This window comes from Erythrolamprus reginae, chromosome 3 (assembly GCF_031021105.1).
Source record: "Erythrolamprus reginae isolate rEryReg1 chromosome 3, rEryReg1.hap1, whole genome shotgun sequence".
Lineage (NCBI taxonomy): Eukaryota > Metazoa > Chordata > Lepidosauria > Squamata > Dipsadidae > Erythrolamprus > Erythrolamprus reginae.
In genome coordinates, this window is record NC_091952.1 from 82,897,248 (window position 1) to 82,922,426 (window position 25,179).

Here is a 25,179-nt window from a genome sequence, read left to right on the forward strand (position 1 = left end):
TATATTCAGACAGGACTGTTTACTTGCCTCTGATTGGCCGCTTGGCTTTGGCGCCAAACTGAAGGAGCTGTCAGGCGTCGCTTGTTGCCGGGCGAAAGTTTTTCTGTGCTACCGGGCTTACGCGCCTCCTGTCAGATTCATTCCGGAGTGAAAGTAAGTCGCGGCTGTTAGTCTCCTGTTGAGAATAAAGCGTTTTAACTAATTGCTGTTTCCTCGGATCATTTCAACAGTGGTTTTGAAAAGGCTAGTACTTATAGTAAAGTAGATGAAACAGGAAGTATGAATTAAGCGGTTAGCCAACAATACCCACATTTCCAGAAAAAGAAAGGGCTTGCCGTATTTAATATTCAATCAATTTATCGACCTTCCACTAATACCAATATTTTCAGGGTGATCCAGAGCAATAAGAAATAAAACCATTCATATCAAACAACCATTTAAAAGTTAAGACAGTAGACAGGACTGCCAACATTATAAGCATGATAGCATTTTTATGGGCATATTCTCTGTTCCAAATGTAAAAGGATTCTTCATCTTTAAAAGCAGGCTTTTAAAAAAGTTACGGTTTCCAATATCTAAATGATTTGTAGCAAAACAATTATTAAATTTGTTTCCGAAAAAGAGACTCTTTATGTTCATGCAACTTTCTGTGGTTTTTTAAAGTTTCAAAGATTTTGATCTAACGTTACTATGCCTATGAAAGTCAAGAATTTCTGTCTAAAGGCTACTTAGTGTCAGAAAATCTGAAATGCTTCCATCAAAAATAAAATGGTAGACACAGTCCTAATTTCCCCTTTCCCTTTTTATCTTAGAAAATGTATGATTCAAAATCAATTTTTGCAAATATACTGATGCTAGTACTCACAGCAATTACATTGCTAGTGCTCACAGCACTCGCAGTGATTACTGAACACAACTCCTATGAAACAATACATATAACCCTTGACTAATTTGTTCCATAATATCCCTGTTTCGGCCTCCAAAATGTTTTAAGAGTGTACCATCAAATCTTGCTAGGACTAGATTTCTGTATAAAAATATGCTAGAACTCAAATTGTTATTCTTCACTATAATGCCTCTAGCTCCATCTGTAGTAAGTTATGTTGGGCACACTCCATTTTTAAATTCCTTTTTGCGGGCCAGTCATGGGATTAACTTTCTTTAATTGAAATTAATGAAATGCAAACCTTTTTTTAGACTAATTACATCATGTGAACCCTGCTATTTTGTAGTTTTTTGTATTTTAACACTATTTGACCAATGGTGAAAACTGATTTGAAAGAAATTAATATGTAATACTTAAATTATTATGTATATGTCCAGTGACTATAATTTTTTCAGATGGTACTTTTGCTTGTTTTTGTTTCTTTCTGTATAGAAATGAAAATTAAATGTACATTTTATCTAGAGCTCTAAGTGGTAATTTTATAAAAATTGCATCTGAAACTTTTTTTAACTTTTATTATTTATTTTATTTATTATTTATTTATTTGTCAACAAGTCCAAGGAAACAGAACACATGAAAAAGTGCCACAAGTAAATGGGTAAAAAGAAGCAAAACATAACCATAAACACATAAAATGAGTGCATACAAATGAGTACAGTAGGACAGGGATGGCAGGCACACTGGTGCGCTTACGCATGCCCCTTTCAGGGGCATTATTTACCTGTTATTATATATATATCTTTTAAAACAGCATGGTTACATGCAAGCAAACGGTAGAGAATGCAGGATATTGTATGTAAAATGTGGCGAATGTGGATTGTGATCTACATTTTAGGTATAATGAAAAGTATAGCCCTTTTATCAATAACTTTGTTACGCTATGAAATGTTGTAGGATTGACCCAAGTAGGCAAATTTCTAACAGCTTGATGGGTTTTCTCGCATCTTTCTTCTGCAATCTAGTAGAAAACTACAGACCAATCTCTCTATGCTACGTCACATGCTACTAGCTGCCTTACTCCTTTTCCCATATCTTTGGTTCCCATCCCACAGGTGGCTCACAATGATAGATTTTAAGGATTGCTTGGGAGAAGAGACTTATTTATAACACATATTATATTAATTAACATCCTTGGAGTCTTGAAACCCTTTGTATCATTTCTTTTCTAATAAGCTCTAATAACAAGCGTCTTTGGAAATGAGATAGGAAGCATGTGTCATGTCAACAGTCTAACTCAGGACTATAACATAGCATAAAAGTCCCCTTGGTTAAGTTTTAATCCAATCCATCTGTAGGACAAGTTCCATCTCTTAGTTTTAAAATAAAGGGGGGGGGGGAACTGTACTCTAACTAGATATTCCAATCCCTGCACTACTACCTAGCATCTACATAATTAAAATATAGTCTCTCTCTCTCTCTCTCTCTCTCACACACACACACACACACACTCTCTCTCTCACACACACACACACACTCACAAACACCTGAAAAAATAGGTAGCAAAATATTAAACAAGAAAAGTCAAAGGCCTAAGCAAGGATACAACTACCTTGAATTATTGCTCACACTAATGACACCACAATTAGGGCTCCTTTCAAAGATCATAAACATCAGATTGTACATGTCAGTATAAATATTCTGATACCAAAGCATTTTTGGCCAAAAATAAAATAATAAATATACATTCAAAAGCGAACAAACAGCCTGTACAGATCACAGAAAATAAGCATAATACTTTACAAACTTTCTTGGGTTGTGTGAAGGTTCTCCGTTAACTTCTGAAAAACAATAGAGAGGAAAACGTGCAAAGTAATGGATTATTGTGCTATGTGGTCCTGTCTGGGAAAGGATGAAGCTGGTTTTTAGTGACAAGATGGCTATAGATATATTCCTTAGGCTTCATCTGGAAAATGCAATCGCTTCAGTTTCCTCACTTTCCTCTCTTTGGGAATTACTTACACTGCTCTCATGTTGTCAAGATTAAGTTTCTGTTCACTGGCTCTCATCCAATTCATTTCCTTTTCCTGGTGTTATCTCACCTAGTTGAGATTTGAGAGATATAGCTGAGTGTCATCTGCATATTGTGGTCAGTATGATCAAAAACAGCTGAGAGAAACAGTGGGGAAATGACATGCTAAAGATAACATGTAGTCTTTGTATGATTTCTGTCCATGTGAAAGCAGACATTTCCTGTTATAATTCTATTCTTATTTAAGAGAGACAATGAAGTTGTTGTTTATAAGTTTCTGAGTACTGTATCCGGTAAATTTTCCATGATATGGAAATCAAAATTTAAATCTGTGCCTTCCTAACATGAAAAAAAGGAAATCCTTTCTCTTGCTATAAACACAGACATTAGATTGTTCTGAGAAAAATGCGTTACACGGTGGAAAATATCAGAATCCAGAGAATTTGTTATTGTGATTATTTTTTAAGATGAAAATGTAGCAGATAATTGTTTCTTAAGCTATGTATTATATTCATATACAGTACAGTGATCCCTTGATTATCGCGAGGGTTCCGTTCCAAGACCCCTCGCGATAATCGATTTTTCGCGATGTAGGGTTGCAAAAGTAAAAACACCATCTGCGCATGCGCACCCTTTTTTCCATGGCCGCGCATGCGCAGATGGTGGAGTTTGCGTGGGCGGCGGGGAAACCCGATCTTCGTCTGCTCGCTGCTGCTGCGGCCGCCCAGCAGCTGATCAGGTTTCCCCGCCGCCCACGCAAAGGGGAAACCCCGGCTCCTCGCTGATGCCCCCGCTCGCCCGCCCGCCGCCCGCCGCCGGCCAGCAAGAGGGGGAGAGATAGAGAAAGAGAGAGAAGGAAAGAAAGAGATGAGAGAGGCAGGAAGAGAGTGTGAGAGAGGAAGAAGCAAAAGAGAGAAAGAGAGAGAGAAAGAAAGATGAGAAAGGAAGGAAGAGAGTGACGTCATCGGGTGGAAAAAAAATCGCGATATAGCGTTTCGCGAAGGTCGAGATCGCGAAACTCGAGGGATCACTGTACATTCACAAACCCAAACTCTGAGCATTGTCACTCATGATCCTACTACTCTTTCCTGAAAAATCATCTTTTTTGAAAAGATATTATTTTTGGCAATCACTAGAACCTTCAAGAATTGTAAACCTAATTCTACGTAGCTTCTGCGCTTTCAATCTCACACTACTTACCAGAGCTTACAAAACTTTTGCCAGACCCATCCTCGAATACAGCTCATCTATTGGGAACCCATATCGCATCTCAGACATTAACACCCTTGAAAATGTCCAAAGATACTTCACCAGAAGAGCCCTTCACTCCTCCACTCAAAACAGAATACCCTATGAGACTAGACTTTCAATCCTGGGCCTAGAAAGTTTAGAACTAAGACGCCTTAAACAAGATCTAAGTATTGCCCACAAGATCATATGCTGCAACGTCCTGCCTGTCGGCGACTACTTCAACTTCAACCACAACAACACAAGACCACACAACAAATTTAAACTTAATATTAACCACTCCAAACTTGACTAAAAAATATGACTTCAGTAACCGAGTTGTCGAAGCGTGGAACTCATTAACGGACTCCATAGTGTCATCCCCAAACCCCCAACACTTTACCCTTAGATTATCTATGGTTGACCTATCCAGATTCCTAAGAGGTCAGTAAAGGGCGAGTACAAGTGCACTAGAGTGCCTTCCATCCCCTGTCCTACTGCTCTCCTATATCTCCTATTCCTTTCTTCTATTCCTTTCTTCTATTCCTATATCTCTTCTTCTATTCTTTCATTGATATGTTCTATTGTTGTTAGCCGCCCCGAGTCTTCTAAATAAACTAAACTAAACTAAACTAAACTAAACTACTATACCTTCTTTTCTATTATTTCTTAGATATATTTTACTATGAGTATCTCCTCTATAACCTTCATCATGTATTTTACTATGTATATATAGATATATACCCACTAAAACCCTCATTGTGTATTTGACAAAATAAATAAATAAATAAAATAAAAATAAAATAAATAAACCCAAATGAAACATCAAAATAGGATGAATGTTGAACCAAATATTAACAGTTTTTTAAAAAAAATCTTATGCCAGAGAAGGATAAAAATATACCATTGTAATCAGGCTTATACAAACCATTAAGATTTATAAACAGTATACTAAATACATGGAAAATTTAAGTGGATTACTTGTTTAATAATTCATTCTATTTATGTTGACTGATTCCAAAATGAGAGTCTGCATGGCTCACAGTAACACAACAAAATAAAATACTGTATATGTGATAAGAGATATAAAACAAAAGCCATAGTAGAAAACAAGGAAAGCAATAAGATGGTAAAACTGGCAACAGTTAATTTGTGGTGTTTTTTAAATTAACTTAAATATTAGATTTGTTTTACATTGTATTGTTATTGCTGTGAGCCGCCCCGAGTCTGCGGAGAGGGGCGGCATACAAATCTGATTAAACTTAAACTTAAACAGATCAAACATGTGACAGTATCACAGCTGTCAAAGCCGTGGCATCCTAGGGACATAAGTATGCCATTATTGCCCAGTTGGGGCTTTCAAGCGATCTTCAAGGGCAGGACCCTGTAAAACCATATTGCAATAATTGAACCATGAGGCATGGGTGGTTATCTGAAGAGCTTCGTGATCCAGAAAAAGGCATAAGTGATATCATTAGGTTACATCAAACTCCACCTTGATGGAGTTTAATCAGTCCAGTGACTTTTGGGGAAAGTCTGCTCGTGTAAAATTAAAATTACAGATGTAAAATTAAAATTACAGAGAAATGGGAAGACACTGAACTCCCCCCACACACTTTGAAACTATTACTACTAATAATTTATTACATTTATATACATATGTGTATTTAATAATAATAATATAATCAACATAGTACCAAAAGATGGGGGTGGCATTATTTAGAGTCCAAAGAAGAGCAACAAAGATTAGATGCACTGAGCAATATTCCAGTATTTTATGGGCTATCATAGAGGATGGACTCAATCTATTTTCCAAAGCACATGAAGGCAGAACAGGAGGTAATGGATGGAAAATTAACAAATAGAGATGCAACTCAGAATTAAGGAGAAATTTATGTCAGTGAGAACAATCCATGGAACATCTTGTTTTCAGAAGTTGGGGGTGCCTCCACTATTGGAGTTATGCCTGAAAATGGTATGGGCTCATTTGTTTGAAATGGTATGGGGTTGCCTTCTTGATGAGACGTTTGGACTAGAAGACTGCCAAACTTCTTTCCAACTCTGTTATTCTGTATTGTGTGTACACTACTTGGCTCCAGATTAGGATCTGATTAATCTGTAAAGCATCCTCCTTCGTCACTTAGAAGATCATTGAGCATAGTTTTATTTCACCAAACCTTCAGTCCCATTGTTAAACACTGGCATTCAGCTTGGGGAAACATTTGTATATGATTGTTGTCTTTAAATATTTTAGTATATCATAGTCTGCTGAGATTATTCTTATTTTGGGGGGGAGGGGTGTATGAAAACTATACAATAAAATAAGTAAATATTCTGTCATTTTTGCAAAAAACAAATACAATGGAATCAAATCATAAACAGTATGAGGCTTTATACCTTTGTCCCCCACTTAATCCCAGTTTGCATTGTGGGTTGGATATACATGTACTCTATATCCGGAGTCCCCAAGCCCTGGTCCATGGACCTGCACTGATCCAAGGGATGCCCCTTCTGGTCCATGGAAAAACTTCTCCCCATGGAACCAGTCACTGATGCCCAAGGTTTGGGGGGGGGGGGGAGGTACTGCTCTGCATTATCCAAAAGTGATATTTTTATTTAGCTGATTGCTCTTTCGCAAAGTGAGAGGTTAGATTTAATTGGGGAAATTGGTCTCTTCCTCTGCACACCTTTATTGGTCTGAATCAAGCTCAAATGTTCTTTTGAGCTTGATTGGTTACTTTTGAATAAACAAAAAAAGGCGGGGAAACACTAGCTATTAGCTACATTTAAAAAAAACAGATTCCCCTGCTTCTAGGACAAAGGAAAAAATATTACCCTCGTTTCATCTTCCTAGCTTTTTTTTCCAGACTAAAATTCACTATAAATTAAAACAGCTTATTTTATATTTTTATAGAGATATAGGTAATTTATATAAATATGATAAATGTGATATTTTAAAGCATGCAGTTAGCATGTTAAAGAACTTAGATAGCATTAGAACAGGGTTGTCAAACTCGTAATCTGCAGGTCTGATGCGTCATATGCTGGCCACGGCCACGCCCGGTTAAGCAAAGTGGGGAAATACGTGACTAATGTGATGCCACTAGTTTGATAGCACTGCATTAAAATATCCTCTCTAAGGGAGATGGGCGGTTAAGAAATATAAATTTTAAAAAATAAAAATATTAGAAATGTTTATTGGAATTATTGGAATACAAAGCTAAGGTCTTCAGTGATAATATAAAAGTAATATAAAGCAAACACTGCAGTAGTTATTCAAAATCATTGTTTGCTATGTAGCAGCATTTTTGCCAAAACCCAGAAGTAAGTGGTTTTGATAAACATGTCATAAATCACAGTCATGTGACTAGTGCAAATGACCATATGTGCACAGATCAATTGCCAAATGGCCAAAATAGGAACACAAGACCACGGTGGAGGGTCTGACTGTTGGAACTTTAGAACCAGGTTGTAATTGGAGAGGATCTATTGTAACTTTGACAGTCGAGAATTTACACTTGTCTTAAAAGACTTAAATAATGAATTTTGGCTTTCAATTTTTTAAAAAGCGCTGTAAAAATTAAACATTAATATAAATCACCACCTTGCTTCCTGTGGGGCTCTTTTGTTTTTTGAGTTTTGTCTATTAAAAATGCCTCAGACTATAAAACCGGCTACTCTTCCACAGTCAGTTCCTTTAATTTTGGACCATATTTATGTTTTTTAGATTCAAGTCAGTCAGAAAGTCCCAGCCAGCCAAGCGAAGCTGATATTAAGGACCAGCCTGAAAATGGTGAGTTTTGCCAAGCTTATGTCAATTCAGTCTGTATGTTTTTTTAGGGAATTTGAATCACGGATCCTAGGACAGTGATGGCAAACCTTTTTTTCCTAGGGTGCCATAAGAGCGTGCGCGTGTGCTATCACACATGAACGTGTGACCACGCCCATAATTCAATGCCTAGAGAGGGCGAAAACAGCTTCTCTTACTCCCAGAGGCCCTCTGGAGGCTGGAAACGGACTGTTTCCCAACTGCTGATGGGCCCAGTAGGCTCATGTTTCAACCTCCCCAGACTCTAGAGGCTACTCTGGAGCCAGGGAAGGATACAAATGCCTCCTCCATTGCTCCGGAGGCTCTCTGGAAGCCAAAAACACCATCCCAGAGTCTCTGTGTGAGCCAAAAATCAGCTGGGTGGCACACACATGCACCTTGGAGCTGAGCTAAAGCAACAGCTTGCATGCCAGCAGATATGGCTCCGCGTGCCACCTGTGGCACCCGTGCCATAGGTTCGCCATCACTGTCCTAGGAGATGCTTTAGATACATTGGATATTCCCATTTTATTTGAAGTCAGGCAGGGCTGGGAAATCATGGCCCATTTGTGACTTGTGGACTTCAACTCCCAGAATTCCTGAGCTGTCCACAAGTCATATAAGGGCCCCAGTTCCTCCCCCTTGAAGTAAGGTCTGGGTAGTTCTGAGCAGGCTGCTATTTGAAGCTGCAATCAAGGCAGTGGGAAAGCACATCGTTTCTGGATACAAGTTGCCCTCTTTTGCCACTTTTTCTTTTTCATTGAGAAAAGGTGAAGAACCGAAAGGATAGTGGAAAAGAGCAGAAGAATTTGAATTGCATTGAATTTGGAGGCAAATTGAATTGAATTTCAAGGCAAGTTCTAAAAAACAATATCATGGTTCTTTTGACCACTGTGATTCAATTAAGTAACAGAGGTGGATGGGAGCATACCTGGTTAGTCTGGATTAAGTTTATATTCTGTCTGGAAGCAGAGATTGCAAGGAAATCAGAGTGTCATTGGGAATGGAGTCATTCCTATTGAGCAGATCTTTCCCTATTTAATGAGGGGCAAATTCAGCAGTGTTCACTTTGTTAGATGGAGTATAGGCTATCTAGGGAGATTAATATCTTCACTAGTATAAATTATTGAAGTACTCATCAGTGATATGCCTAATCAGCATTTGCAGGGCCATGCCTAATGGTATTAAAAAACACAGGAACATTTCTTAGTATTTGCAGAGCCACACCATATCATGTAAAAAAAATTGAAAGGAAAATATTACCTTAAAACTCTCAATTATTGCCAAAAGAATTCTGAAATTAAGGCTTTTAATACTTGGCCTTGAATATAGCATACAATTTCTTAGCTATAGTTCGCTTATTGTTATCAGATTAAATTCTTTCCTTTTATTGATGCTGGAGTAGGTGAGAAATGGTTAAAAGAAATATAAAGTCCATCAACATTCTTAACAGTTATGATTTGGCAATAAAGTGTTGATAATAATTTATTATTATTATTATTATTATTATTATTATTATTATTATTATTATTATTATTATCATCATCAACATTTTATTGCCAAATCATAACTGTTAAGAATGTTGATGGACTTTATATTTCTTTTAACTGTTTCTCACCTACTACTACTACTACTACTACTACTACTACTACTATTATTATTATTATTATTATTATTATTATTATTATTGTTATTATTTAGACTTGTATGCTGCCCCTCTCTGAAGATAATACAGGGCTTTTAATTTTAAAAAGTGTACACATTTTTCAAAGGATTGGCTATATTTACATATAAACTTGAAAAGGGGATAGTATTCATTAGCCCAGCTGTTCTCCTGTGCTTGCTGATTTAATTGCGTATTAAAAAGGAGTTGTTTCCCTGAATATCTTCAGTATTCAAATCAAACATCTTGATAATTCCAAAGCATGTTCTAACACTGTCTTCAAAAATGAAAGGTACCTTGTTCTTCCAAATAGTATCAAACAATTTCTTACACTTGTTCATGGAATCTTTGTGATGATTGTCGCAGACTCAACATACTGAGTTTGTTAAAGTGGTATAAGCAGTCAATTATAGGCTAATTTGTTTGTGAAGATAAGGTTGGACATACTGGTTAAGTTGATGATTCAAAGGAATATTTCTGAAAAGCGGAAGTATGATCAAATGAAATCTAAGTGGGTCTAAATCATAGCACAAAACTTAGGTCATTTGTGCTTCAGTGTCACTATTGGTATCAATGTAATTTACAATATTTTTAACTTTGGATAGATAGAACTTTTCAAAGCAAGCTCTATGGAGTTCAAATGCATTAAACCTGGATCTATTTGCAATAATAGAAAGGGTGGGGATGACACTCCCATTCCTGAAATGCTAGATGTAAGAAATTGAGTAAATAGCCTAGAAAAGAGAAAGAGATAGAGAAATATATATAACCAGTGCTGCTGCGTCGGGAATGTCGCGCGGTTCAGTTGGTTACCTCCAGGCAGTTGCACCAACTTTTTCTTTCCCCGTGGCGGCTCCGGCGGCTTCCCTTCACGTGACGTTCCTGACGCTGCTGTTGCTCCTCGAAGGGAAGCCGACGGAGCCGCCACCGCCGGGGGAAAAAAAATTGGTGCAGCTGCTTTTAGGTAACCGACTGAACGCTGAGGAAAGTAACCCCCATGAAGTTGCCGGTATTGTAGCCAGCCCTACCCTTCCTGCTGCGTGGAGATGTTACAAGGTAGAGACTGGAAGGCTATTAAGAGGGCGGCCAGGAGGGGCGTTCCGACTCCCATTCCCTCTCATCCCGTTCCCTGAGATCTTTATCCCATAGGGAGTAGAGGAAATACTGTAGATTTAATTGGTTCCCAGCAAGTCAATGGGTTGGGAACCAATTAAATACATTTCCATTATTTCCTATGGGATAAATTAATTCGGTTCTCGACCAAATCGGTTCTCAACCACAGTTCTAGAATGGATTATGGTCGAGAACCGAGGTACCACTGTATATGGAAATAACCCCATTTTTAATTTAAAGGAGCAAAACTAGCCCTCTCTTGACAGGCTAGTCCTTTCTAAGATAAGGCTTTTTAGAATAATCATAAAGAGGTATAAGTAAAAGTTTTTGTTTTATCTCCTTTTAAAAGGCCATACAGACCTTAAAATGTTAATGCTAAATATTATTCAGGAAAAGAGGCCAACTCTTTAAGCTGCCTTGTTTTCACTATACAGAGTTATCCATTGAAACACATGATTTATTTTTTGTAAATACAAATTGGAGTCATGGAAATGATTGTTTTGGTGGGGAAGAGTTAAAAAAAAAATTATCTGCCAATAGTTCTTCAGTTCAGGACAAGTCTTCTTTTCTTTTCCCACTAGTACATGACCTTTTAGGTTCTTTAGATAAAGAAAAGATTTTGTGTTCTATGTTCTATTTCAAGACTTGTACTTAACATTTAGAAGTGATATCAAAGAGTTGTTAAGAGAATAAGTGAATTGGAAGGATCCTTGAAGGTTAGCTAATCTAATCCCATACTCCAGCAGGAGATCCTACACTGTTCCAGACAAGTGGCTGTCCAATCTTTTCTTGAAAACTCCATGGAGCACCCATAACTTTTGGAGCATGCTGCTCCACTGGTTAATTGTTATGCTTGAGAGAAGACTGGAAGCTTCATGCTGGAGTCATTCCACAAAGTTTTCTCCACTTCAAATTATGTAACTTTGTTTTATTCTACTTGGAATGGTTTCAAATATATCACACTCATAGAAACATAGAAACATAGAAGACTGACGGCAGAAAAAGACCTCATGGTCCATCCAGTCTGCCCTTATACTATTTCCTGTATTTTATCTTACAATGGATATATGTTTATCCCAGGCATGTTTAAATTTGGTTACTGTGGATTTACCAACCACGTCTGCTGGAAGTTTGTTCCAAGGATCTACTACTCTTTCAGTAAAATAATATTTTCTCATGTTGCCTTTGATCTTTCCCCCAACTAACTTCAGATTGTGTCCCCTTGTTCTTGTGTTCACTTTCCTGTTAAAAACACTTCCCTCCTGAACCCTATTTAACCCTTTAACATATTTAAATGTTTCGATCATGTCCCCCCTTTTCCTTCTGTCTTCCAGACTATACAGATTGAGTTCATTAAGTCTTTCCTGATACGTTTTATACTTAAGACCTTCCACCTTTCTTGTAGCCCGTCTTTGGACCCGTTCAATTTTGTCAATATCTTTTTGTAGGTGAGGTCTCCAGAACTGAACACAGTACTCCAAATGTGGTCTCACCAGCGCTCTATATAAGGGGATCACAATCTCCCTCTTCCTGCTTGTTATACCTCTAGCTATGCAGCCAAGCATCCTACTTGCCTTTCCTACCGCCTGACCACACTGCTCACCCATTTTGAGACTGTCAGAAATCACTACCCCTAAATCCTTCTCTTCTGAAGTTTTTGCTAACACAGAACTGCCAATGCAATACTCAGATTGAGGATTCCTTTTCCCCAAGTGCATTATTTTACATTTGGAAACATTAAACTGCAGTTTCCATTGCTTTGACCATTTATCTAGTAACGCTAAATCATTTACCATATTACAGACCCCTCCAGGAATATCAACCCTATTGCACACTTTAGAGTCATCGGCAAATAGGCAAACCTTCCCTACCAAACCTTCCCCTATGTCACTCACAAACATATTAAAAAGAATAGGATCCAGAACAGACCCTTGTGGCACACCGCTTGTAACCTGTCTCTGCTCAGAATACTCGCCATTAACAATAACTCTCTGATGTCTATGCTTCAGCCAGCTTGAAATCCACTGAACTATCCAGGGATTAAGTCCAATCTTCACTAATTTATCTATCAGCTCTTTATGTGGAACCGTATCGAAGGCTTTGCTGAAGTCCAGATAGGCAATATCCACGGCACCACCTTGATCCAACACCTTTGTGACATAGTCAAAGAACTCAATGAGATTAGTCTGACACGATTTGCCTTCAGTAAAGCCATGCTGATTTGGGTCCAATAAGTTATTGTTTTTTAGATGCTGATTTATCCTCTTTTTGAGTAGAGTCTCCATCATTTTAACTACAACTGATGTCAAGCTAAGTGGCCTGTAGTTACCAGCTTCTTCTCTACTGCCCTTCTTGTGGATAGGCACAACACTGGCCATTCTCCAATCCTCAGGAACATCTCCTGTTAACAGGGATTGGTTAAACAACTCAGTCAGAGGGGTAGCAATGACAGATCTGAGTTCTTTAAGAACTCTGGGGTGGATGCCATCTGGACCCATTGCCTTATTTATCTTTAATCTTTCAAGTTCTTCTAAGACATCGGCTTCTAAGATCACTGGAGCTGAATCTGTACAACCTGGAAGCAATGCTATATCCCTCTATAGTATTATTTTGTAAGGTGTCTTTTGAGAAAACTGAACAGAAGTAGCTATTGAAATGGTCAGCGATCTCCTTATTCCCATCAATGCATGTATTATTCCCGGTACTAAGCTTTGTGATGCTGCAGTTTTTCTTCTTCCTATCACTAATATATCTGAAGAAGGTTTTATCCCCCTTCTTTACAGATTTTGCTATTTCTTCCTCTTTTGAGGCTTTAGCAGCATATATTATCTGTTTTGCCTCCTTCTGTCTCATTTTATACACCTCTGTATCAGCTATACTTCCAGACTCTTTTTACCTCCTATAGGCAGCCTTTTTTTCATTGACTATAGCCCTTACATCATTGCTAAACCATAGCGGTTTCTTCTTCCTTTTACCTTTAGTTACTTGCTTTACATAAAGTCTTGTGGCTTTTAAGATGGCCTTTTTTAATACAGTCCACTGGGTGCTCGCTCCTACCATTTTATCCCTCCCCTTTAATTCATTATTTAAATATTCCCCCATTGCATTAAAATTTGTTTTTCTGAAATCCAATACTTTGGTTGCAGTATAGGATTGCTCACAATCAGTTTTTACATCAAACCACAAACATAGATGGTCACTGCAACCTAAATTTTCTCCCACATTGACCTCTGAAACCCAATTCCCATTTGTAAAAACTAAATCTAGAATATTCTCCCCTCTAGTTGGTGTCTTAACTAGCTGTGCCAGAGCTGCTCCTGTAAAGGCCTCTACTATATTCTTACTTTTGCATGTAAGGGCACTGGGGATATTCCAGTCAACATCAGGCATGTTGAAATCACCCATAACCACAATATCTCCCTTTACTGCCATTAGGTTAATCTCATCCACCATCTTGTTGTCATGTTCCTCAGATTGCCCTGGAGGCCTATAGATCACCCCAATTCTAATGACAGAACCGTCTTTATTTTGCATGCAAATCCAGAGGGTCTCCAGATCTTTACATGTATTTTGAATTAGTATTGTTTTTAGACTTTCTTTAACATAAATGGCTACTCCACCTCCCCTTCTCTCTATTCTATCCTTCCTATACAGTGTATATCCTGGTATGGATATTTCCCATTCATTAGAATCCTTAAACCATGTCTCAGTTATGGCAACCAGATCCAAATTATCTCTAGATATTATGGCCATTAACTCACAGAGCTTGTTGCTCAAGCTTCGAGCATTCGTGTACATTACCCGAAGAACATTATTTTCATTATTAGTTTGCCCCTTATCATCAACAACTACATCTATTTTATTTACAGCTCCCTTTTCATAAGCTTCCAGAAACTGATTTATCCTCATTGGTCGGGGACAGAAATCCTCCACATCTGGTACATCTCTGTCCCCTTTACCTAGTTTAAATGCCTGTCCAAAAAAGTTCTGAATTCCTCACCGAGCACCTGGGTACCTCTGTATGATGGATGCAAACCATCCCTCTTAAACAACTTCCTATTAGACCACCTACTGACATCATCACTCAAATCAGGAAGGGGAAGAACAAATTCTTGTCAAAGAAAATTGATGATTTCCCATTCCATGAACGGAGCATCTTGATGCAGCTTTATTGCATGGCGTAGTGCTCCTATCAAAATATCCAGGGTGTGATACTGGAGAAGAATTAATAATCACTAGACTTATAACGCATTACGGTAAACTGAAAAACTGTGAATTCAACTGTTTTCATTGTTTTTCCAGAATTAAACATTCTGGAATATCTGTTTAATTAAAATTCAGATTGTCTATAAGATACCAGATAAAAAGAGACGTGTGTGCTGGTAATACACACAGAAGTGGTTTTCTGATTCCAGCCAGAGAAAGAAGACATTAAACTGGCTTAATGAAATATCTTGGTTTCATAGTGCCAAGCGACATATTTTACTAAGTGGCTCAGTATGCTCAGCACAACTAATCCAGACTTTTCCTCATGGGAGACACACCATTCTTAAGCAGCAGGTAGAATCAGACCCCTCACAAACACAACAGGGAGTGGCTTATTCGTCCCTATCCTTTCTAATTTTTATCCCTCTCTTTTTAGACTCTGTGTGGAAAAAAAATTATAAATCCAGTCTGTTTTTGTTGGACTGCTCTGGGTCCTTGTTACCGTCTCAGGAATTGGAGAAAGTATTATCTTCCCCAGGGCTAGGCTGTTTTGATCTACTTTGGTTGACTGGGCTTTTATATTCATACAACACAATAGTTCGCTTTGACCAGTTATACATGCTACAATATAAAGATAGTCAATTGTGTAGCAATGAGTAACTCTTATTTTATACTGTACCTCAAATCTATATCTTCAATAAGATCAGCTCTTCCCAGTGTTACCCAAAGCAACTGTGCCACTGGAGTCTAGAATGTTAAGGAAAAAACCTCTATTACAGTAGTTCTCAACCTTTCTAATGCTGCGACCCCTTAATACAGTTCCTCGTGTTGTGGTGACCCCTAACCATAAGTCTAGCGCCAATTCTCCCAACAGAGCTTTAAGTTGATCGGCAGGAAGGTCAGAGGACAGCTCCACTGTAAACACCTGATTGGTCGGATATGTTCCAAGGCCCCAGAATAGAAGCTTTAGTTCCTTTTTACTTTATTTTATTTTTAATATAATCAGACAGACACAGAATGACAACAAACATAAAACATATATATAGGGGCTTTTATCCACCTTATTCTTTTCAGAAGTTGTTTGGAGTAAAATTTTACATACATACAATTTCTAGAAATAATATACACTCCTTATCTGCCTACTACATCTTTAACAATAAATTCAACATATTTAACATTCTCTCTGTTATTTATTGATTAACCACTGACATACTTATACCTATATATTATATTACATATATCTTGTTAATTTTTTATTCATTTTTCCCTTAGTCTTATTTCTAACCAGTCAGAAACCTTATCCCAGACTTTAGTTCCTAACACCATGGGAAATTTGTCTTTTCCCATGGTCTTAGGTGACCCCTGGGAAATGGTGGTTCAACCCCCCCCCAAAGAGGTCGTGCCCCCACCCCCAGGTTGAGAACCACTGCTCTATTACATCAATCAGCAATAAGTATCTGGATGAATATTTACTTAGCATATGGCGTACAATGAATACAATAGTACCTCTAGATATGAGCTGCTACACATGCGAGTATTCCACGTTACGAGCCGAGATGCGAGCACAATTTCTGTTCGACACCTGAGCTCAAATTCGGGATATGAGCTGAGCTTCCACTAGGTGGCGCAAGAATCTCCTTGCTTCCAGTAATCTCAGCGCGAAAAACAAAGTCTAAAGGCATTCGTTCGAGATGCGAGTTGATCGACTTACGAGCTCGGGTCTGGAACGAATTAAACTCGTATGTCGAGGTACCATTGTACAAACCATTTCTGGATGCCAAATCCAGCATTATCAAGCCTCTGCGCCATTGTATCCCTTCTGGATGAATAATCTGGATGGAATGGATTAAGCAAATGTCTAGTGAGCATGTACAGCTGTAACACTGATGATATAATTTATGTTTTACCATTGTAGAAAGGCTTGTGCAATTTTTCCACAATCCACCTCTAGTTGCATTTCTTGGTTTCATGTGGCTTCTCATGATATAAACTACGGGATAAACTTGGTTGGTAAGAATAAATTGGAATATTAAACATAACATTTATTCCATCTGGCAACTATAAAGATTGAATTCTTGCATCTTACAAACAGTTTCTGGTACAAGTTTAGAATTAAAAGTCAATGGCCATTGTCAAATCTGCTTATTATGGGAGTGCATTTCATGGAAATAATGCACATTATTATATTATATTTTTAAAAAGCGTTTTGGAATTCATATAAATATATTCTTCTGCTCTTTGTTAAAACAACAATCTTTTTTCAAATTTCTCTGAAAGCCTTAAAAATACATGGGTTCATTTAAGATAGATAACCTTAAGTCAACCCCTTAAAACATTCACAATGTATTTTATGCTTACACAAAAGTTGTCCTTCCTGGCAAAGAGAGTGAGGACAAGGGAGGGAGGGAGAGAGGAAAAGATAGGCCATCTTCATAACTAGCAGAGAGTAATTGCGCCTTCAAGAAATCCAAACCATTTCTTCTAAATCAATGTTTTTCAACCACAGCCCTTTGAGGATGGGTGGACTTAACTCCCAGAATTCCCAAGCCAGCTTGAATTGAAGTCCACCCATGTTCAAGACGCCAAAGTTGAGAAACAATGTTCTAAATCATTCTTGAAATAGAGACAATGTATCCCTTCTGGATGAATAATCTGGATGGAACAGATTAAGCAAATATCTAGTGTTGTTCTGTGAGGTAATTTACTTTTTGCAAATATGCAAATACAGTGATACCTCGTCTTATAAACCCCTCGTCATACAAACTTTTTGAGATACAAACCCGGGGTTTAAGATTTTTTTGCCTCTTCTTCCAAACTATTTTCACCTTAAAAACCCAAGCCGCCACCACTGGGATGCCCCGCCTCTGGACTTCTGTTGCCAGCGAAGCACCCGTTTTTGCACTGCTGGGATTCCACTGAGGCTCCCCTCCATGGGAAACACCACCTCTGGACTTCCATGATTTTGCGATGCTGCAGGGGAATCCCAGCAGTGCAGAAACAGGCGCTTCGCTGGCAACGGAAGTCCGGAGGTGGGGTTCCCAGCAAGGGGAGTCTCAGCGAAATCACAGCATCACAAAAACACAGAAGTCCAGAGGTGGGGTTTTGAGGACTTCCATGTTTTTGCGATGCTGCAATTTCGCTGAGGCTCCCCTCGCTGGGAAACCCCACCTCCGGACTTCCGTTACCAGCAAAGCACCCATTTTTGTGCTGCTGGGATTCCCCTGCAGCATCACAAAAACACGGAAGTCCAGAGATGGGGTTTCCCATGGAGGGGAGCCTCAGGGGAATCCCAGCAGCGTAAAAACGGGTGCTTCGGCTGGCCAAAGGGGTGAGTTTTGGGCTTGCACGCATTAATCGCTTTTCCATTGATTCCTATGGGAAACATTGTTTGGTCTTACAAACTTTTCACCTTACAAACCTCGTCCTGGAACCAATTAAGTTTGTAAGACGAGGTATCACTGTACTGTATAGTTTTAGGGGTACATTTTATAATACCCCTATGAAAGACCAGATCTGTCTTGTGGCTCAGGAGAAAGACTGAGATTCTGAATAACTTTTCCTCTTTTTTACTCATTTTATTAAGATAGCAATGCTATTTGTATAATTCTATTATGACTAATAGTCCATGTAGATCCGTTTTTTTCTTGTATCAGATACAGGTAAAATGCTATTTTTAGTGTGCTTGCCAGGTCCAATAAATTAATATTTGGAAATTGTGTTAGTAGTTAATTATTCAGACCTTGAATAATTAATGTCAACAACTACTAAATATTAATGTCAACAACTACTAAAAATGAAGAATTGAAATGTTTTTTTTTCTTTGTTATCTTATTATCTTAGATTGGTCAATGATCATAATAAAGATTTGATTGGCTGATTGATAAAATAGGATGGGAAATACATTCACAATATTAGAAATGAATCTTTCTGATATTGTGTATGTGCATATTTTTTTGGTTTGGGATCAAATTATCATGTATTTCCATAACAAATGGTTTGAGTTCAAGGGAAGAAGTAAAAAAGGAAAATGGATAAGTGGATTGAGAAGAAGAAATACTAAAAAACTCAAACAGAAAAATGAATCTAAATTAGTCTTAAATATGTCAACAGGTTTAAATGACTGAACACAATCCTGTAATCCTCACTTTAGCAACTCGTGTATTAAAATTGAAATAATACAAAGTAAAATAACAGGGACCCCTGCACAGTGAACATTTAATGCTTAGAATGAGTTATGTAAAAAGTGCTCAAATCCACTGTTCTGCTCACCTTCTCCCATTAACATGAAATACTATTGAAAGTTTGGAAACCAGAGAGCTTGGAGTAATGATGCAATTGGGAGGGCAACTAGAATGCAGACACAGAGAAATTCAGAGCAAATCCAGTAAAACATCAGCAAGAGGTTATATATAGCCCACACAGTGACACCAAAAAAGGGTCAGGTTTTCATCATTATAAGGCACTATCCAAGGAATTTTTTAAGCAGAAAGAGTCTTGTGCTTGGGATAATGCATTCCTGTTTGCTAGGCATTACATAAATATAATTGTTTGCATTTGCTGCATCTTGAATTCATATTGGCTACAGTGCAAATGTGGAGAGCTCCTAAAACTTTGTCATAATTACTTGAACAGATTTCAAATGTTGCTGCCTTAGGACACAAGTGGGGTGCTTAGAGATGTGAAAATTACAGTTGATTTTCCAAATACCGTATTTTTGGAGTATAAGATACATCTTTAGCCTCCCTAAAAGAGGCTAAAATTTCAGGTGCGTCTTATACGATCAACTAATGGAACAACCTACCAGCAGACGTTGTGAACTCCAACACTCTGGACATTTTTAAGAGAAGATTGAACTGCCACTTGACTGGTGTACTATAGGGTTCCTGCTTGGGCAGGGGGTTGAACTCGATGGCCGTCATGGTCCCTTTCAACTCTAACAATAAATAAATAAAAATAAATACTCTGAGTGTAGCTTTTTTTTAAAAAAGCTTTTCCCCCCAGCCCTAACTAGGTGCTAATCTTCCCAGGTCTTACCTTGCATGTTCTTTCATTGTTACTCTTTGCGAATAATGTTTTCCAAGCCCTATGTCTTTGCAGCTTTTTTTCATTGCTCTAACTTGCTCCAAATGTTTCTTTCCAGCCCTAACCAGGTGCTAATGATGTTCCTAGCTCTGACCCACTTGCCAGCTCTTTCATTGTTTCTCTCTGTCAAGAATGTTTTCCAAACCCTGGCTTTGTAGTTTTTTTATTGCTCTACTTGCACAGAAGGTTTATTTCCAGCCCTAACCAGATGCTAACAATGTCCTCAATTCTCACCCACTTGCAAACTCTTTCATTGTTACTCTTTGCGAAGAATGTTTTCCAAACCCTAAATCTTTGCAGGGGTTTTTTCATTGCTCTACTTGCTCCAAATGTTTCTATCCAACCCTAACCAGGTGCTAATGATTTTCCCAGCTCTTACTGGCTTGCAAGCTCTTCCATTGTTACTCTCACTGAATAAGGTTTTTTTTAAACCCTAACCAGGGGATAAAATAATGTGCTGAAGTTGACCAGATTAAGGATGCTAGCGAAATGTATATCTGATAAGCAGATTCTTTCCCCTGTTTTCTTCCCCAAAAACTAAGGTGCATCTTATATAATAATTTTTATAATAATAATAATAATTTATTAGATTTGTATGCCGCCCCTCTCCGAAGACTCAGGGCGGCTCACAACAACGATAAAAACAGTATTATACAGGCACAAATCTAATATTAAAAAACTAAAAACCCTATCATAATTAAAACCAAACAGCACATACATACCAAAACATAAATTATAATAAGCCTGGGGGAAAGGTGTCTCAAATCCCCCATGCCTGGCGGTATAGGTGGGTCTTAAGTAGTTTATGGAAGACAAGGAGGGTGGGAGCAGTTCTAATCTCTGGGGGGGAGTTGATTCCAGAGGGCTGCCACAGAGAAGGCTCTTCCCCTGGGGCCTGCCAGACGACATTGTTTAGTCGACGGGACCCGAAGAAGGCCAACTCTGTGGGACCTTATCGGCCGCTGGGATTCGTGCGGTAGCAGGCGGCTCCGGATGTATTCTGGTCCAATGCCATGTAGGGCTTTAAAGGTCATAACCAACACTTTGAATTGTGACCGGAAACTGATCGGCAGCCAATGCAGGCCACGGAATGTTGTAGATACGTGGGCGAATCTGGGAAGCCCCACGATGGCTCTCGCGGCTGCGTTCTGCACGATCTGGAGTTTCCAAACACTTTTCAAAGGTAGCCCCATGTAGAGAGCGTTGCAGTAATCGAACCTCGAGGTGATTATATACTCCGGCACATCTTATACTCTGAAAAATACGTATTTCTGAAAGACTTCTATTGTCTCTTTCAAAGTGGATTTGCTTTGCGAGACTGTAAAAATCCAACACTGGTTTTTACTTTCCTCTATCAAAGCACATCTGCAATAATCATTCACAGCTATTAACATGAAAATGCACAAAATTTAAAGCCAATAGTCTTACGCATCCAACCAAAAATAGCTACAGCTAGTTCTCAACTTATGACCAGCCATTTAACTTCTTCTGGCTGTAATAAATCATTGTAAAAAAATGTGGGCACTGGCTTGCCTTACCTGAATGTTAATAGATGGCTTGAGTGCTTTACTGTTGTAATACTAAAGAATTTTGGAAGTTAAATATTAATGACATATTAATGTCAACAGCTACTAAAAATGAAGAATTGAAATGCTCAGGAATGCAACTTACAATCCTTTCAGAGAGATTTCAGGGTCATTTAGTTCAAATCTCAAACACATAAGAACTCAGTAACAAAAAAAGATATAAGAACGAAGCATGAAGGCTTCGTTGTTGATTTACTATCTAGCACTGATTAACATGGAGCATATTTCTGTACTGTAATGAAGTGCAAAATGGATAAATTTATCTCCAGAATTTTGTTTTTCTCCTGGGCAAGCTAGTTTAATTTTGGTTTGGGATAGATTCTTCATATTTCTGCTTGGGCGTTTGGGGAGAGATAACCAATGTAGTGTGGTAATATTTAGCTACTTGTCTCTTAATTTTTATGTTGCAACATAACCCCTGGACGTTTTGGATGAAACGTCCAAAATGATAGTATTCTGTGGTATACTGTAGACACGGTATACGGTGTCTTTTCCCCATCCTGTTTCAGCTATGTACTTGTAAATATGTAGAGAAGTTGTAAACTTGTGTTTCTGACATTTTCATTCAGGGCACCAAGGATGCATTGTAATGTATTTTTTAAATAAATTCTCTTGTATTTCTTCTTCTTTTGCTTGTAAAATAACAAAATCAAGCAAAAACACAATGCTAATTGTTAAAATAATAATTATTCATATGACATTTTAAAGAAACAAAAGTTGATAAAGATTTTTGACAACCCCCCCCCCCCCCAAACATTGCATTTCTCTGGTATGTCTAAGTAAAATTGGCTATTGAGTTGATATCAACTATAAGCAACCACGTGGATAGATATACTAATAATATTCAAATTCTGATCTCATATTTCATCAATATCTTCTTTAATTTGGTAACCACAATGATGCTCAGCAATACTTTCTTCATTTGACTTCTATAAATATGGTTACCAAATAATTGTATTTTTTCTCAAATATCATTACCTACATATAAACACACACACACACACACAAATTAGTGAATAGGATTCAAGTAATAAATTAGGAGCAGGGAACCCAAATTCAAGTTCTCAGTTAGACACAGGAGGACTAGTCAAAGAATCTGGAGAACGTCTACTAATAAACTCACTATAGGGTATAGACTTCTTTATTGAATATTGTGTGTTTCTATTATTAACCCTTAGAATGGTTTTTAAATGGTCCATTCACTTGGTTTTTGCTGTCAACAATAAAACAGTTGTCTATAAAAAATATACAAGAACAAGGTCACCATCTCTTAGTACCAGCATCTGATGTTAAACATATGAGTTGTGTCTATTTTTTAATGTATTTATCAAATATCTTTCTAAAAACGTGATTATCATGAACTCCAAGGGAAGGGAAATGCATTGCCTGGGTCATAATACAAATAATGCAACTACATCAGTGTATTTATGCCCTGCATGCCATATAATTTGATGTCATCATGGCTTGGTTGCAGTTTCCACAACTACTGATTACAGAACTACAGTATATTTCTTCAAAGGATGAGCTTAATTAATCTTAATTTTTCTTCCAGATAATTTATAGGATAACCGTAAACCTATATTAGGAGAAGATAGTAAACTAATAGGATGGAATGTAAAGCTTTTTTCATAATTGTGGTAGTCTATCTGGGATATCATATCATATTCTGTAATATGTCAATTCTTGCAAAGAACAGAATCATGCAAGTAGAGGTTTTCCCCTGTGACATTATACGACAGCAAAAGTTGGACTATGGAAACAAGATAGTGTTCATATTTTTAAACTTAGAAAATTTCTGAAAATAACAAAGCAGCCAAAAAAAACCAACAACAAACCCCAAACACACGAATTATCAGGCAAATCATTATAAAGTTCTCAATTTAGGCACTAAGTTCAAATTATATTATTTTGGACACCTCATGTAAAGATTTATTTGTGTGTGTGTGTGTGAGAGAGAGAGAGAGAGAGAGAGAAACAAAAATAGAAATAGAAATAGAAAGATAATTAGATTGATGAATGAGTGGTTTCAAGGCGTCGATGATAAATATTAAATCTGTATAAATGGTCACTTCTGAATTATACCGTAATGATATGAACTTTTTCATTCTAAAGAATTTCTAAAGAATTTTCTTCTATAAGACTTTTCTTTTACAATAAACTCTTCTCTTTTTTCCCAAAAGTTACTTTTGGGATCCTTTGAAAATGGTTCCAGGCACATAGTTACAGGTTGTCTATTTTTATTTTGATAACAAGAAGTAATCTAGGGGACAGAATCCTGCCACATACCTCCCGGAGACCAATAAGAGCACGCAGAGTTGTCCTACTCCAGGTCATGTCGACTAAACAATGCAGGTTGGTGGGACCACAGGGGAGAGCCTTCTCTGTGGCTGCCCCAGCTCCCTGGAACCAACTATCCCCCCGTTGTCTGTGCTGCTCCCACTCTACTGGCCTTCCGCAAGGCCACGAAGACCTAGCTTTGCCAGCAGGCCATGAATTGTACATGTTTCATGGCCAAATTGTATGAATGGTGTGTATGCATATGATTATGACTGGTTTTTATACAAATGGGTTTTATTAGGGGGTTTAGTTTTATATATTATATTTGACTTCTTTTTATTGCTTGTATCTTTTTGTATTGCATTATATTATTTTGTAAACCGCCCTGAGTCTTTCGGGATTGGGCGGCATAGAAGTCAAATAAGTAAGTAAGTTAAGTAAGTAAGTAAATAAATAAATAAAACAAATAAATGTAATGTTTAGTTGACTGAATTTAATCTATTATTTCTCTTAACCCAAATAAATAAGCCTCAAATTCACAACTGAAGCACTTATGTGAATTTAAAAAAATAATAATAATAGCCCACTGGCTCCCGTTATCTCTGGCTTTTTATGTTTAGCATATGTTCCTGAATAAGTTACATAAAAAGAACACTTGTCCTTCCATCTGGATTAATCAGGGAAGAGGATTAGCATAGAAACCATAGGTGGCCCTTATTTATTATTTTAATAATCACTATTTTCCTTTTCTATTTGAGCCCTAAGTAGCAAATATCTTGAAACACTGGCGTGAGGTGAAGATTCTAAAGCTGGATTTTAAAAGCCGCCAGTGTTGTTTCATATATTAAAGGTACAGTTGTGGGCAGTAGTGAAATCCAATTTTTTTTTTACTATCGGTTTTGTGGATGTGGCTTGGCGGGCGTGGCAGCGGAAAGGTACTGCAAAATCTCCATTCCCACCCCACTCTGGGGCCAGTCAGAGGCGGTATTTGCTGGTTCTTCAAACTACTCAAAATTTCTGCTACAGGTTCTCCGAACTAGTCAAAATTTCCACTACTAGTTCTCCAAAACCTGATAGAACCTGCTGCATTTCACCCCTGTGTGTGGGGCTGGTTAGAACCAGCCAATAAAACCAAAGTAGCAAAGGGTTGTAAAAGAACATCTCTTTATTATGTTCTTAGAGTAGAATTTCTCTGTCTTTTTGAGAGGCCATAACTATTCAAAAATGATCAATCTTCTATATATTCCCTTTCAATTATTTTGAAAGGAATTTGAAGAGTGTGTCATAATCTACTCTGACTAA

At 37.7% G+C, this 25,179-nt stretch overlaps 1 protein-coding gene across 5 annotated transcripts in view; it reads left to right on the top strand.

The window, feature by feature from the left end:
• Window positions 1-25,179, top strand: part of NFIA (nuclear factor I A) — a 418,929-nt gene that overhangs the window by 251,721 nt on the left and 142,029 nt on the right. For 3 of the 5 annotated variants that reach the window (XM_070746027.1, XM_070746032.1, XM_070746029.1), the window contains exon 3: window positions 7,870-7,935. The exons of the other annotated variants lie outside the window; for them this stretch is intronic. In XM_070746027.1, the coding sequence (XP_070602128.1) occupies window positions 7,870-7,935 (66 nt within the window). The remainder of the gene's footprint in view (window positions 1-7,869; window positions 7,936-25,179) is intronic. 5 annotated transcript variants of the gene reach the window in all.